The sequence below is a fragment of the Mirounga angustirostris genome, unplaced genomic scaffold (genome assembly GCF_029215605.1).
Source record: "Mirounga angustirostris isolate CCGP_5_RB_7025 unplaced genomic scaffold, mMirAng1.0.hap1 SCAF_5, whole genome shotgun sequence".
Classification (NCBI taxonomy): Eukaryota; Metazoa; Chordata; class Mammalia; order Carnivora; family Phocidae; genus Mirounga; species Mirounga angustirostris.
Genome location: NW_026991713.1, coordinates 172,997,560 through 173,010,061, shown reverse-complemented (window position 1 = coordinate 173,010,061; position 12,502 = coordinate 172,997,560). Strand labels below are relative to the sequence as shown.

Here is a 12,502-nt window from a genome sequence, read left to right as displayed (position 1 = left end):
TTGTCTTTCTAATGGCCCCTCTTTTCCTCTCCCATCCCCGGTGCGTGGGTCCTATACATACACGTGTACCCGTGCTCAGCTAACCCATCTTTAGCTTCCTTTCCTCATTATTTCTCCCCAGCTCTTTTCCTGGCCTGCCACCACCTCCACAGCAGTTTTAATAGCAAAGGGGAAGAAGCATCTCTGACAGCCTGGCTTAGCTGAGAGACTCTTATGTGAGCATGTGTGTAGATGTGTGCCTGTATGTATGGGCTTATGCGTGTCAGGATATGTGTGTGCATGTGTGTGTATGTGTGTGTGCATGTGTGTGTATGCATATGAATATGTTTGTTTTGAGGGCACTCCCACCTACTTGCTGAGGGTGGGGGGAGCATTAAGACCATGGATGGTGGGTTTCAGCCCCCCCCCAAAAAAGACCATGGATGGCACAGGAAGAGGGTACCTTGCAACAGCCAATGCTCCAGTAGTGTGCTCACTAGATGCCCACTCTGGAAGAGACTTCACCTGTCCCCACCCAAAGGACGGATGGTTTAAGGTGGCTCATTGATTACCCATTGGCACCATTGGCATTTCACATGCCCAAGGTTGGTTGGGAGTCCAGGCCTAGCACCTCAGACTGGAGGCCTCCAGGCTTAAGTGGGAGAGGTGAGCTGTAGGGGAAAGAGCTGACTCTATTGGGAAACTGAAATATTCCTGAGTGCCTTAGTCATTGGCCTCTATAAATGAGACCTGGATGACTGGATGAGCCCCTTGACCTCTTGGCACCTGCATTTCTTTATCTTACATAATTATTATTGTTATCGTTATTATTGCTGAGGTGAGGCTTACAGGGACACTGGAGTGGAAAGTGATTCTATTCGTGGCCTGCACCTTTCCTTTTGTTGACATTTAATGACACAACTTCACTTCTCCATCGCCCATCCCTTTACCCAGTCAGGGTCTCAGATTCAGAGACTGCCCCAAGTCAGGAGAAACCTTACTGATCATGGATCCGGCCCCTGGATTTCACAGGGGTTTCCCGAGACGGAGGCAGGGCCCTGTCTTGGGTCACACAGTCGACTGGGGCAGAGCCAGGACTAGAACTCAAATCTCTCATCAACCAGTTGAGAGATGACCTTATTTCATAATACTTCTGTGTCCCGGTCCAAGCTTCACTGTCCCTAGCTGAAGGATAGCTGGGAGTGAAGACTCAATCTGATGCCAGAGCTGGGCACGCAGGACTGTTCAGTAAACACTGGTCCTAAGAATGTTCCTGGGAGTTTTTGAGGCTTTACTACTATTATTCATAAGTTAGAAATCTGTAGTATTGGGGCGCCTGGGTGGCTCAGATGGTTAAGCGTCTGCCTTCGGCTCAGGTCATGATCCCGGGGTCCTGGGATCGAGCCCCGTGTCGGGCTCCCTGCTCAGTGGGGAGCCTGCCTCTCCCTCTGCCTCTGCCTGCCGCTCCCCCTGCTTGTGCTCTCTGTCTCTCTGTCAAATAAATAAATAAAATCTTAAAAAAAAAAAAAAGAAATCTGTAGTATTGTAATGAGAACTGAATTTCCCTCTAATGGTTGGTGGAAAAACTATAGCTGGCTGACTACATGACTGGACTTGATTTACCTACCAGTCAACTGTAGCCAATGTTCATGTGTCATTGTACTGTATTACGATTCTATTGTATTATGTAAGTGGATATGATAAAATGTTATTAATATATTTCACTACCCATTCATTGATTCAGCAAATATCTTTGTGCAAGGCATGGGAATACCGAGATGCATAAGCTCTATCCCTGCTCTCAAGGGGTTTTGGTGCAGTGGGGAGCTCAGACATGCATGAAAGTGGGGGGGTAGTGGGGCCCCAGAGGAGGGAGGGGCTACCTGTTTCTGAGAGTCCAGGGAGGCTTCTGGAAGCGAAGTTCGAGCTGAATTGTGAAGGATGAATAGGGGTTCACTGGTGAACAAGGTGGGAAAGGTCTTCCACACAGAGAATAGCATGTGCAAAGTTCTAGAGACATGAACATATGTGGAGTTAGGAGCTCAGTCTTGAAGGAAGGTTGCTGATGAGCTGGTGGCACAGACTACAGTCAGGGGGAAATGAGACTGGAAGAGTGGCCAAAGACCAATTCGTTCATACCTAAACTCAATTTTTGTTTAGCAAACACAAAACATCCAGTGCCTGGATGTAAAGCATTATAAGTGCTTTACAAATGTTAAGTAATTTAGCTCTTATAATGGCCTGATTATTATCCCCACTTTGTAGGGGAAACAGGCATGGGAAGATTAAGTGACTTACCCAAGGTCACTTAGCTGGTGTAAATGACAGAACTCAGATTTGAACTGCGGCGTGTGAAAAGTATTGATCCTGGGGAAAATGTTGCCTTGCTTCTATTCATTTCATAGATGTTCTCTAGATGCCTGATAGACACCAGGAATAAAATGGCTCACATAACTTGATGTGACTCTCCTTGGGTTTAATGTCTATGCTGGAAGATGGAGGGTTAAATAACTAATTCATTGGGGTGCCTGGGTGGCTCAGTCATTGAGCGTCTGCCTTCGGCTCAGGTCATGGTCCCAGGGTCCTGGGATTGAGCCCCACGTCGGGCTCCTTGCTCTGCGGGAAGCCTGCTTCTCCCTCTCCTACTCCCCCTGCTTGTGTTCCCTCTCTCGCTCGCTCTCTCTCTGTCAAATAAATAAATCTTTAAAAACAAAACAAAACAAATTCATCAAAATCATCTGGAGGTTCGCACCCTCCAGGCCTACATTCAGGTTGGCCAAAGCTGAACATCTGGTAATGAGGTCAAAGGTGGTAGGGCCAGGACTCTCAGACCCCACACTTTGGAAACGATTTGGCATCTTGTGAGGGTCTCTGCCTTGCTCGGTGAGCTCTTCCCCAGTCCTCTGCCAGATAAATCAGGTATCTTGGCTTCACAGGGAGCCTCTCCCTAGTGAAGGCGGTGAGTGCCCAGAAATAAACAGTCCAGTAAAGGCTGCAATAGGAACGGGGCCAGCATTGCAGTGGGGCACAAATAACAGTGTGGTCAGGGAGGCAGTATTGAAACTAAGCCTGAGAAAATGGAACTGCATTTTCCCAGCTGATAAGGAAGTCGAATTGGAGTGGGGGTGGAAGGCATTCTGGGAGGGGACAGGACCCAGCCTGTGTGTCATGAAGTTTGGCCCTTCTCATGAGAGAAGGGAACTACTGCACAGTTTTGAACAACAAAGTTATATGATCTAATTTGTGTTTTAGAAAGATATGTCTGGCAGCTATTTGATAGATGAATAGAGAGGAACTATCTTAGAGGCCAGGATATAGGCGAGGACCAGGGTAATAGCATTTGGCATACGGCAGAAGGGATGGATTTAAGCAATATACAAGAGGGAGCATGGACAAGATGTATCCACCAATGACACAGATTGCCAAGTTTACATCAATGGCCATCTCCCCTCTTGCTTTATTAATAATGTTTTAGCTGGGTATATGGCTAAAGACTACATTTCCCAGCCTTCCTTGCAACTGGCCAACCTCTGAGCAGATGTTAGTGTTGTCCTTAAACAGGAAAGAACTTGTGCTTTCCACCCCACCGCCCTTCCCAATGGATGAAATTCAGATATGATTGTGGAAAGCTGCTTGGGCCACACTAGACACAGAGATGGAAGCTAGGTGTTGAGGATGGCAGAGATGCCCCCACAGTCCTGGAGGATCTATTTTAAAGTTGTCTCTTGGGGTGCCTGGGTGGCTCAGTTGGTTAAGCATCTGCCTTTGGCTCAGGTCATGATCCCAGGGTCCTGGGAACCAGCCCTGCGTCAGGCTTCCTGCTCAGCCGGGAGTCTGCTTCTTCCTCTGCCCCTCCCCACTGCTTGTGCTCTCTCTCAAATAAATAAATAAAATCTTTAAAAAAAAAAAAAAGTTGTCTCTTAAGCCGTCAAATTTTGGGGTCTCTTTGTTATAGCAGCTTGGCCTATACCATAACTAGCTGACCATCTTTGGATATGCGGAATGAGGGCGTGAGAAGCTCCTGGGTGGGAGATACTATTAACTGGGCACGAGATTCAGAGAAAGGGTAGGGTTGGGCAGGGTGGGGTGGCGTAGAAGAGGATTAATTTAGTTTTGAATGTGTTGAATGTGACATGTCCGTGACCACTGGTGTATAGTAAATGGTTTAAAAATCAGCTCTTCTGGAGAGGGGAGCCCTGATCTGAAGCCTTCGCCGATTTCCATGCTGTAAATACTCCCACCATGACAATTAAAAATTACTACTATCAACATGACTTCACTGAACAAGGAGTTGGGAAGAGAGGTACACATTGGGCTCTTGTGAGCTGGTGTGAACTGGCACAGCTAACTCCAGCACACCAGTGTCTGTGAGCATCCAGGTGAAGATATCCAGGTGAAGATATCCAGGCTGCCTTTGGACATACACCAAGTCTACACCGGGAGCAGGGGGACATCTGGGCTGGAGATGGAGATTTGAGAGGTATAAGCAATTCAAGGATAGTCACAGTAACGGAGGAAGTCACCAGTGAAAAAAGGAGGCTGAAGCTGGGATCCTGGGAGAAACAATGTTTACAGATGCCCAGAGGAGGAGGGGAGGACCAAGGAGAAGCCTGAGAAAGGAGAGTCAGAGGAAGGAGGAAGTGTCCCATGCCCCGTGAGAGCCAGGTTCTCCACATCTGCTCCAGGGCGCCTGCCTTCTCAGAGAAGGTGGTCATCCATTGGCCATCCCCTACCCATCTGTATCCTTCACCTCCCCCAACCCCCATCCTTCCCATTATCATCTAAAGAAGTTCCAGTAGCTCCTATCAAAACGCAAATATCTTGATTTCAAATTCTCTCACTGTATGCAGCCCCACCTTTCTACGCCCCACCCCCTCCAAGTCAAGATTCCCAGAGCTTTGACCACTTTCGTTTTCTCCATTGCCTCTTTTTTTTTTTTTTTTTTTTTTACTTACCCTCAGCCCACTGCAAGCAAAGCATTCACTGCAAGTGCTCTTGACACAAGTCACCAATGACCTCCACATTACTTAATCTAATGCACACTTTCCAGTCCAGGCTTGCTTCATCCCTCTGCAGCATTCAACATGGTTTGTCATTCCCTTTTTGGAACATTCTTTTCTTCTAGGTTCCAGAACTCCACATTCTCCTGATTTTCCTGTTAGCTCTCTGGCTTCTCCTTTGGCAGCTTGTTCTCCTCTGCCTGACCTCTAATGTTGGAGTTCCTCAGGGCTTGGTCTTAGGCCATCTTGTCTTTTCCTGAACCTCTCTATGACTTCATCTGCTCTAAAATGCCATTCATTCTCAAGGCTCTATTCCAATTCATATTCTTCTGTTGAGCCCCAGACCTGCTTTGACAACCACCTTCTGAATATTCTTCTTTGCACTTCTCCTAGGCACTACAAACCTAACATGCCCCAACTTAAAACTTTTGATCTTCCTCCCCAAATGTGTCCCCTCCCAAATGTTCTGCTCTTAGCAAATGGCACTTCCAAGCCACCAGCGCTAATTGTCATTTCAATGATCATCTACCATCGGTCTCCTCTGTAGATTGTGACCTCCCTGCAGGTAGAGGAAGGGTGCACGTGTTCATGGTTGTATCCTCGGTGCCTAGGACCCTGCCTCGTACATCACTGAGACTAAGTGAATGTTTGCTGAATGAGTTAAAACAAAGAAGCATATTAGCCAAAAGTGAGAGGAAAAGTGAAGCCAGAAGTGAGAGGAAGCAGTGTCAGATGCCCTACAGAGATTAACAAAATCGGGTTCTAGTCCTAGGCTGCCAGTTTTCTAAGTGACTTTTCGGAAGTCACTTTGCCCATCTGTAGATTGACAGGAAATTGAAGAAAATTATCCGTAAGGTCCCTTCCAAATTCTAATGCCTAACTGACGTCTATCATCTCCTGCTAAAATATCATCAAACTGGTAAGTGCACATAAATGGGATTTGCGCATAACGAAGAATATGATTTTGGTTTCTTATTTTCTTAAAAAATATATATTGTGCTTTGAACGCTTTTTATAATGCCTTTAACGGAGGCTACAAGACGTTCTCTGTTTCGATACTTTCACTTTTAAATTGGATAAGGACTCAGTGAAGGCTATTCGTTGACTTGAACCTTCCAAAGCATTTTCACAACCTGTCAGAATCTCGTAACACTCCAACGTGACTCGCAGGGCAGGCAGCAGTCAACACTCATTTTACAGAGGTGGAAACTAAGGCCTATGCTTACATTCTCAATCCTTTACAGGGATGGTCCACGGGAGCGTTCCTCAAGAGGCTAGTACTGATATTACTGCACAGTTAAGTCGCTAAAGCTGCCTTGGTTCGTATCTGAACTCTGCAGTCCTAGGAATCCGTTTCCACTACTATAAAATGGGGACAACTCTAGTACCGAAATTCACAGCACTGTCGTGAGGATTAAGTAAGCACGGAACTCAATAAATACGAGTTGTTGTTGTTACAGTGTCACGCACTCCGGGAGACTTCTACAAAAGCCCAGGGGGCAACGCTGGGGAACTTTCCGGGCACGACTCTTCTCACCATTCCCAGGTTCAGGGGCCCGCACCATTCCTCGGGGACTTTCGCAAGAGCAGCTCCCTCCCTCTGCCGCGCCAGGGCCGCCGGCCCCGTCCCGCGCGGGCCGGGATCTCTCCAGCTCGGTCCCAGCCCGTGGAGGGGCGTGGTCTCACCGGGTACAGGGGCGTGCTGAACCAAGAACTGGGGCGTCAAGCTCTCGGGCCCAGTCTGGAGCCGCCCAATCCGGGAGGGTAGGTCACGTGACCAGAGAGCGGGGTTTTTTTTTTTTTCCCCCCCCCTCCCCTCCCCTATGCCGGTACCACCTCTATCAGTCTCAGGGGGGATGTCTTGCTCCTTTTCGGGAAGCAAAGCATTTGTTTTGGTCCCTTTTGCGTCGAAATCGTGTGGTGTGCTATCTTTGTTGTGACGGAGTCAATCCTTGCCCCTTAAGGGGTCTTTTATCTTCCGGCGTCCCCCCACTAAGGAGTTGGTCTCGCCCGGCCGGGCCCTGGGCGCGGCGGCGACGGCCGCGTCACTGGCGGGCGGGATCCCTCCGCTCTGGGGAGAGCAGCGCTGGACGGTTGAGTTGGGGTGACTGAGGAAATCCATCCGCGTCGCCGCCGCTGCCGCCTCCGCCGCGGAGGAAGACAGGACCTCCCGCGCCCCTCTAGCGACCCTTCGCAGAATCCCACCGCCACAGGTACCTCCGCTGACAAAAGAAGTCCTCCTCTCCCCCAGCCCCAAATTCCCGTGGGGGAACCTCTCTTCCTTCTGTCTCCCCGGTCTGGCCTCTGGGGAGCGGACGTAGCACCCCAGACCTCCCCTCCCTTCCTCTGGCTCCGTCGCTCCCAAACCCGGAAGGGGAACTGGGGGGACCCTCGTCCCCAATAATGCACGCGCTCCCTGCACCGTCAGGGGCATTTTGCCTCACCCCAGACTCCATCCCAGCCTTTCCTGCCTCTTGCTCCCTGAGAAGTTGGGGGGCCAAATTCCGGGCTTCCTCTAGGCCCCGTCCCGCCCCCTTTCCCCCATCACCACCCTCCCGTTTGCCCCTGGGTAGCACCCCTCGTGTCCTCCCATTTTGCACCCATGCCGGCATTCGTCTTGCAAAACTCCAGAATCCTCAGACAGGCAGGCAAGGCCGCGAGGCCACCCTTCCCTTCGCCTCCACCTTCCCCTCGATTTGGGTTCTGTCCGTGTTTTCTGGCCCCCTTACCCTAGGCCGGAGACCTCGGCACCCTGTTCCCTCTACTAGCCCTAACCCCAAGCCCAGCTCCCCGGGACGCCCTCATCCCACGCCTAGCTTTCTTTTGGGCAAAATGGAGGTCGTGGGGGCCGGAGGGCCAGGCCCACTGCGCTTCGCAGCGCGGCACCGGCCCGCGCCTTCCAGCTGCCAGATCCGGGACCCTCCCATGTCCCCTCCCCTTCGCCCCGCCAGACCTGCGGAGGCGGTGGCACCCCCATTTCTCCTTAGGGCCTCGGATGCTGTATGCCCAGAATCCGGGGGCCGCCGAGGGGGCCCTGGAGGGTGATGGGGACTGAGGGCTGGAAGCGTCGCCCCCGCCCCCAGCGGCTTCCTCCCGGCCTGCTTCCTTCTGCCCCTGGCCTCTGGCGTTGCCGCTCGGCCTGGGCTGCTGGCAGCTGGAAGGAAGGGGCTTTGTCCGGAGCTGGGGACATGGAGTGGGAGACTCTGCCCGCCCCGCCCCGGCTCCCCGCTTTTTTGGAGGGGCATCCCCCGGCGCTAGCGTAGAAAGCTGAACTGGCAGAGGGGAAATGTCAGTGGGGAAGAGGAACGCCCAGGGCCTGGGGGAAGTGGGAGCTGGGTGGGGGAACGTCTGGGTCGGCAGAGTGCAGTGAGCATGGCCAGAGCACACAGGTGTCCAGAGAGGGGGGCAGGACTCCGGGCCCTGGAGCGGAGCCAGCCGGGCCCCTGGGGCCCCGGCGCGCGGAGCTCGGAGGCTGGGCTCCTGGGGTGCCGAGGGCGCAGGGCCGGGCCGCTTGGGGCCGCCAGCCCGCCCGCTGGCCCGCGTCTGGGAGAGAGCAGCTCCGCGCCTCGGGGCCGGGGACCTCTCCTCGGAGCACTAATTAATTACCCGAGAGCGGCTCCCACGGGCTTTCTGCGGGCGCGCCGGGGCGGGCGGCCTCGGCGCTGGAGGGAGCAGCGGCTTGGGCTGCCTTCCCCGCCACCCTCCCCTCCGCCCGCGGGGGGCGGCTAATGGGGCGCAGCCGGCCCGGGGATTATCCAGGGTGAGCCGTCCCGAACCTATTAGTGCCAATCGGCTTTCCCAAATCCTGTAAACAGCCACCCTGGCCGGTTCTGGGTCGGGGCGGGAGGCTGGGTCGGGCGGGGGAAATGGGGCCGGGGGTGGGGTCACCCACCCTACAGGTCTCTGCCGTGGATGCGGTTGCCTTGGCAACAGGGCTAGGGTGGGGGCACTTCACCAATGAGGTGCTCTTAGTCCGGGTGACGGTTGCCTAGGCAACCCCACGAACAGCCCAGCTCCCCCCTCTGGTCTCTCCCCCACCCCAGTCGAAGCTGGGGGTGTGTGTGGAGGGTGTGCGGCGTGTGGGGGTGAATTTAAAGAGGCACCGCCCCTTTTAAAATTAGGTGCTAGGAGGGCGGTGCCTGTGCGGGCCAGGGCAGACGCCAGGTCTGTTTTCGAAGGGACTCTCCCCGCCCCCTCCCCCCGTCCCCCCCTTCAGTTCCTGCCGCGGGTGTCCCGCCCGGGCGGCTGTCCGAGGGAGGGGTTTCCCCTGCGCTTCCTCTTGCACTTCCCGCTCCGTTTCCGGGGGGCGGGAGGAAGATTAGGGAAGTCAGCTGTAACTGGGCAACATCCCTCCTGTGCCAGAGACCCCGATTCTGCCTGGGGGACCGCGGCCACCGCTGCTGTCCCCTCCCCCTCCTCCGACCGGCGCTTACCCCTTCCGGGCCGCGCTTCAACCCCGCCTTTTCCCCCTTCTTCCCCGGCGGCCTTGGGCCTGACGTCAGCCCTGCATCCCCCAGGCCTCGGGCCAGCGGCGAGGAGCTGTCTCCCCCAGCCCCCGGCCCGCGGCCCCCAGCCGCCCCCAACCCCGCCCCACGGGCCCGGCGCCATGAGTGAGCTGGAGCAACTGAGACAGGAGGCTGAGCAGCTCCGGAACCAGATCCGGGTGAGAGGGCCTGGCCGCTGGGCTGGGGAGGCTGAGCGGGCAGGGCCAGGTGGCCTGCATGTACTGGCTTGGTGGGTGGTGGATTTTTGTGTGTGTGGCTACCCTAGTCTCTCACTGTCTCCTCCTCTCCACTCCTCTGTCACCTCTTTTCCCTGCCTCCTCCTCCCCCTCTCCTCCTGCCTCTTTCTGATGGGCTCTGCCATCTCTTCTAGGATGCCCGAAAAGCATGTGGGGATTCAACACTGACCCAGGTGAGATGAATCCAGGGCCGAACCTGGGGTTTAGGGAAAAGGAGCAAGGGTTTGAGGCATAGTGCTTGGTGGGCCATGCCGCCCGAGCCTCCCTGAGCCCATTCTGCCTCTACCTCCAGATCACAGCTGGGCTGGACCCAGTGGGGAGAATCCAGATGAGGACACGGAGGACCCTCCGTGGGCACCTGGCAAAAATCTATGCCATGCACTGGGGGACAGACTCAAGGTGTGTGTGTGTGTGTGTGTGTGTGTGTGTGTGTGTGTGGTTGGGGCTGTGTGCTGAGCTTTTGTGTTTGCCCTGGGCTGAGTTTATAGCAGGCAGAGGGGGGCAGGGGTCGCAGCCTCGCCGATCTGGTGGGATGAACGGGATGCCTATGTTGCTGAGCGTGTTTGGGAAGACAGTGACCCCCAGAGAGCCCCAGGGGGTGGGAAACAGGACCGTGCTGGCAGCTCCTGGGAGTGGTCTCGGAGGGCCTCCCACCGGCTGAGAGAGGAGGAAAGGTGTCCTGTCTCCAGAGGGAGCCTCACACCTTGACCCCTCTGCCTCTCCCCCGCCACTTTTTTAATAGGCTGCTGGTCAGCGCCTCCCAGGACGGGAAGCTCATCATTTGGGACAGCTATACCACCAACAAGGTAGAGGTGGTGCCTGAGGCTGGATGGGGTGGGGCCGCGGGCCCTGGCTGGCTCTGACCCTGGGCACTGCCCCCTTCTCTCCAGGTCCATGCCATCCCTCTGCGCTCCTCCTGGGTCATGACCTGTGCCTATGCGCCCTCAGGGAACTTTGTGGCTTGTGGAGGGCTGGACAACATCTGCTCCATCTACAGCCTCAAGACCCGCGAGGGCAATGTCCGGGTCAGCCGGGAGCTGCCTGGCCACACCGGTGAGAGGGACCTGGCAGGGCTCGGGCGCTGTTGCGGGGGGAGGGGCTGTGCTGCCCGCCCGTAGAGACTCGGCTGAGCAGCCCCTTTCCCCAGGGTACCTGTCGTGCTGCCGCTTCCTGGATGACAACCAAATTATCACCAGCTCCGGGGACACCACCTGGTGAGGCCCTGCCAGGGCTAGGGAGTCGGGGCTCACCTATACTTCCTGCTTGGGGTACCCCTGCCTTGGTGCTTAGCCTGTAGCACGTGCCCTGAGCGAGCAGGGGCCTTCTGAACACTTCGCCTCCCTTTCCTGTGACCCAATGGCTCCGGGTGCCCCTTCCTTGGAGGTTCTGTCAGGGCTGGGCTCACATGGGGGAGAGGACGGCAGAGGACAGGGAGTCCGTCCTGTACCCCTCTGTGATCCCTTCCTTCTTTGTGTCGTCTCTCCAGTGCCCTGTGGGACATTGAGACAGGCCAGCAGACAGTGGGTTTTGCTGGGCACAGTGGGGATGTGATGTCCCTGTCACTGGCCCCTGATGGCCGCACCTTTGTGTCCGGTGCCTGTGACGCCTCCATCAAGCTGTGGGACGTGCGGGATTCCATGTGCCGACAGACCTTCATCGGCCACGAGTCGGACATCAATGCCGTGGCGGTAAGTTCTGGGTCGAGCCGGGCTGGCCTGTCTGCCAGGCTCACCGCTCTGTTGTGCCCTCATCTGGCTCGGGGCCTGTGTCCTGCAGTTCTTCCCCAATGGCTACGCCTTCACCACGGGCTCGGACGACGCAACGTGCCGCCTCTTCGACCTGCGGGCTGACCAGGAGCTGCTCATGTACTCCCACGACAACATCATCTGCGGCATCACCTCCGTGGCCTTCTCCCGCAGCGGCCGGCTGCTGCTCGCCGGCTATGACGACTTCAACTGCAACATCTGGGACGCCATGAAGGGCGACCGCGCAGGTGCGTGCTGGGCGCTGGGGAGGACGGGCGGGGGGAGGGCGGAGGGGGGCCAGGGAGCCTGGGTTCTGATGGTCCTTCCTCACAGGTGTCCTCGCCGGCCACGACAACCGTGTGAGCTGCCTTGGGGTCACTGATGATGGCATGGCTGTGGCCACAGGCTCCTGGGACTCCTTCCTCAAGATCTGGAACTAACAGCTACCCCCTGCTGGGCCCAGGCCAAGAGGGGCCCTGCCCATGCCCACACTACAGGCCGGGAGCTTTGGGGCTGGGTGAACACCGAGCCTCCCTCCCCGGGCCACGGGGCCTTGGGTCCCTGCTCCCCTACCCAGGTTTGGTTCCTCCCGAGGGCCCCCACTGTCGATAATAAGATGGGGATAGAATGGGGGAAGAGGAGGGGCAGAAAGCCCTCATCCTTTTGCTGCCCTGGGGTTAGGGCCTTGTCCCTCTGGAGGGCCAGAGGCAGGAGGTAGAAACTCCAGGGGCTGGCTTTTTTAAAACTGGTTTAATTTTAATTTTTATTATATTTTCAGTTTTTCCATAAAGGAACCAATTCCAACTCTGTACCTGGTCTCTACCCTTGTGTCTTTCTCACTCCAGATCTCTGTTCCCAGGGCAGACCAGCGTGTGTGTCAGGGGTGGGGGGTGGATATAGCCTCTCATAAATAGGGACCAGAGAGAAATTCCCACAGCTTCTCAGCTACAGTCAGGCAGGAGGACCTTCTGCCCAGCAGGGCCATGGATGCTCCCAAACACACACAGCCCTCTGCCTGGCTGACCACAGTTGCCCCT

General features: G+C 55.4%; 1 protein-coding gene across 1 annotated transcript; it reads left to right on the top strand.

The window, feature by feature from the left end:
* Positions 1–7,030: 7,030 nt before the first annotated feature.
* Positions 7,031–12,276, top strand: GNB2 (G protein subunit beta 2). The gene is made up of 10 exons (XM_045875668.3): positions 7,031–7,192; positions 9,497–9,642; positions 9,855–9,893; positions 10,013–10,119; positions 10,463–10,526; positions 10,611–10,773; positions 10,868–10,934; positions 11,207–11,408; positions 11,497–11,713; positions 11,799–12,276. The coding sequence occupies exons 2-10, from the start codon at positions 9,586–9,588 to the stop codon at positions 11,903–11,905; spliced, it is 1,023 nt and encodes a 340-aa protein (XP_045731624.1). The 5' UTR covers positions 7,031–7,192; positions 9,497–9,585; the 3' UTR covers positions 11,906–12,276.
* The last annotated feature ends 226 nt before the right edge of the window (positions 12,277–12,502 follow it).

Coding starts and splice junctions, on each gene's coding strand:
- GNB2 (XM_045875668.3), top strand. CDS start 9,586: ATGAGTGAGCTGGAGCAACTGAGACAGGAGGCTGAGCAGCTCCGGAAC. Junction 10,774..10,867: donor GGAGCTGCCTGGCCACACCG/GTGAGAGGGACC, acceptor CCCTTTCCCCAG/GGTACCTGTCGTGCTGCCGC. Junction 11,409..11,496: donor CGGACATCAATGCCGTGGCG/GTAAGTTCTGGG, acceptor TGTGTCCTGCAG/TTCTTCCCCAATGGCTACGC.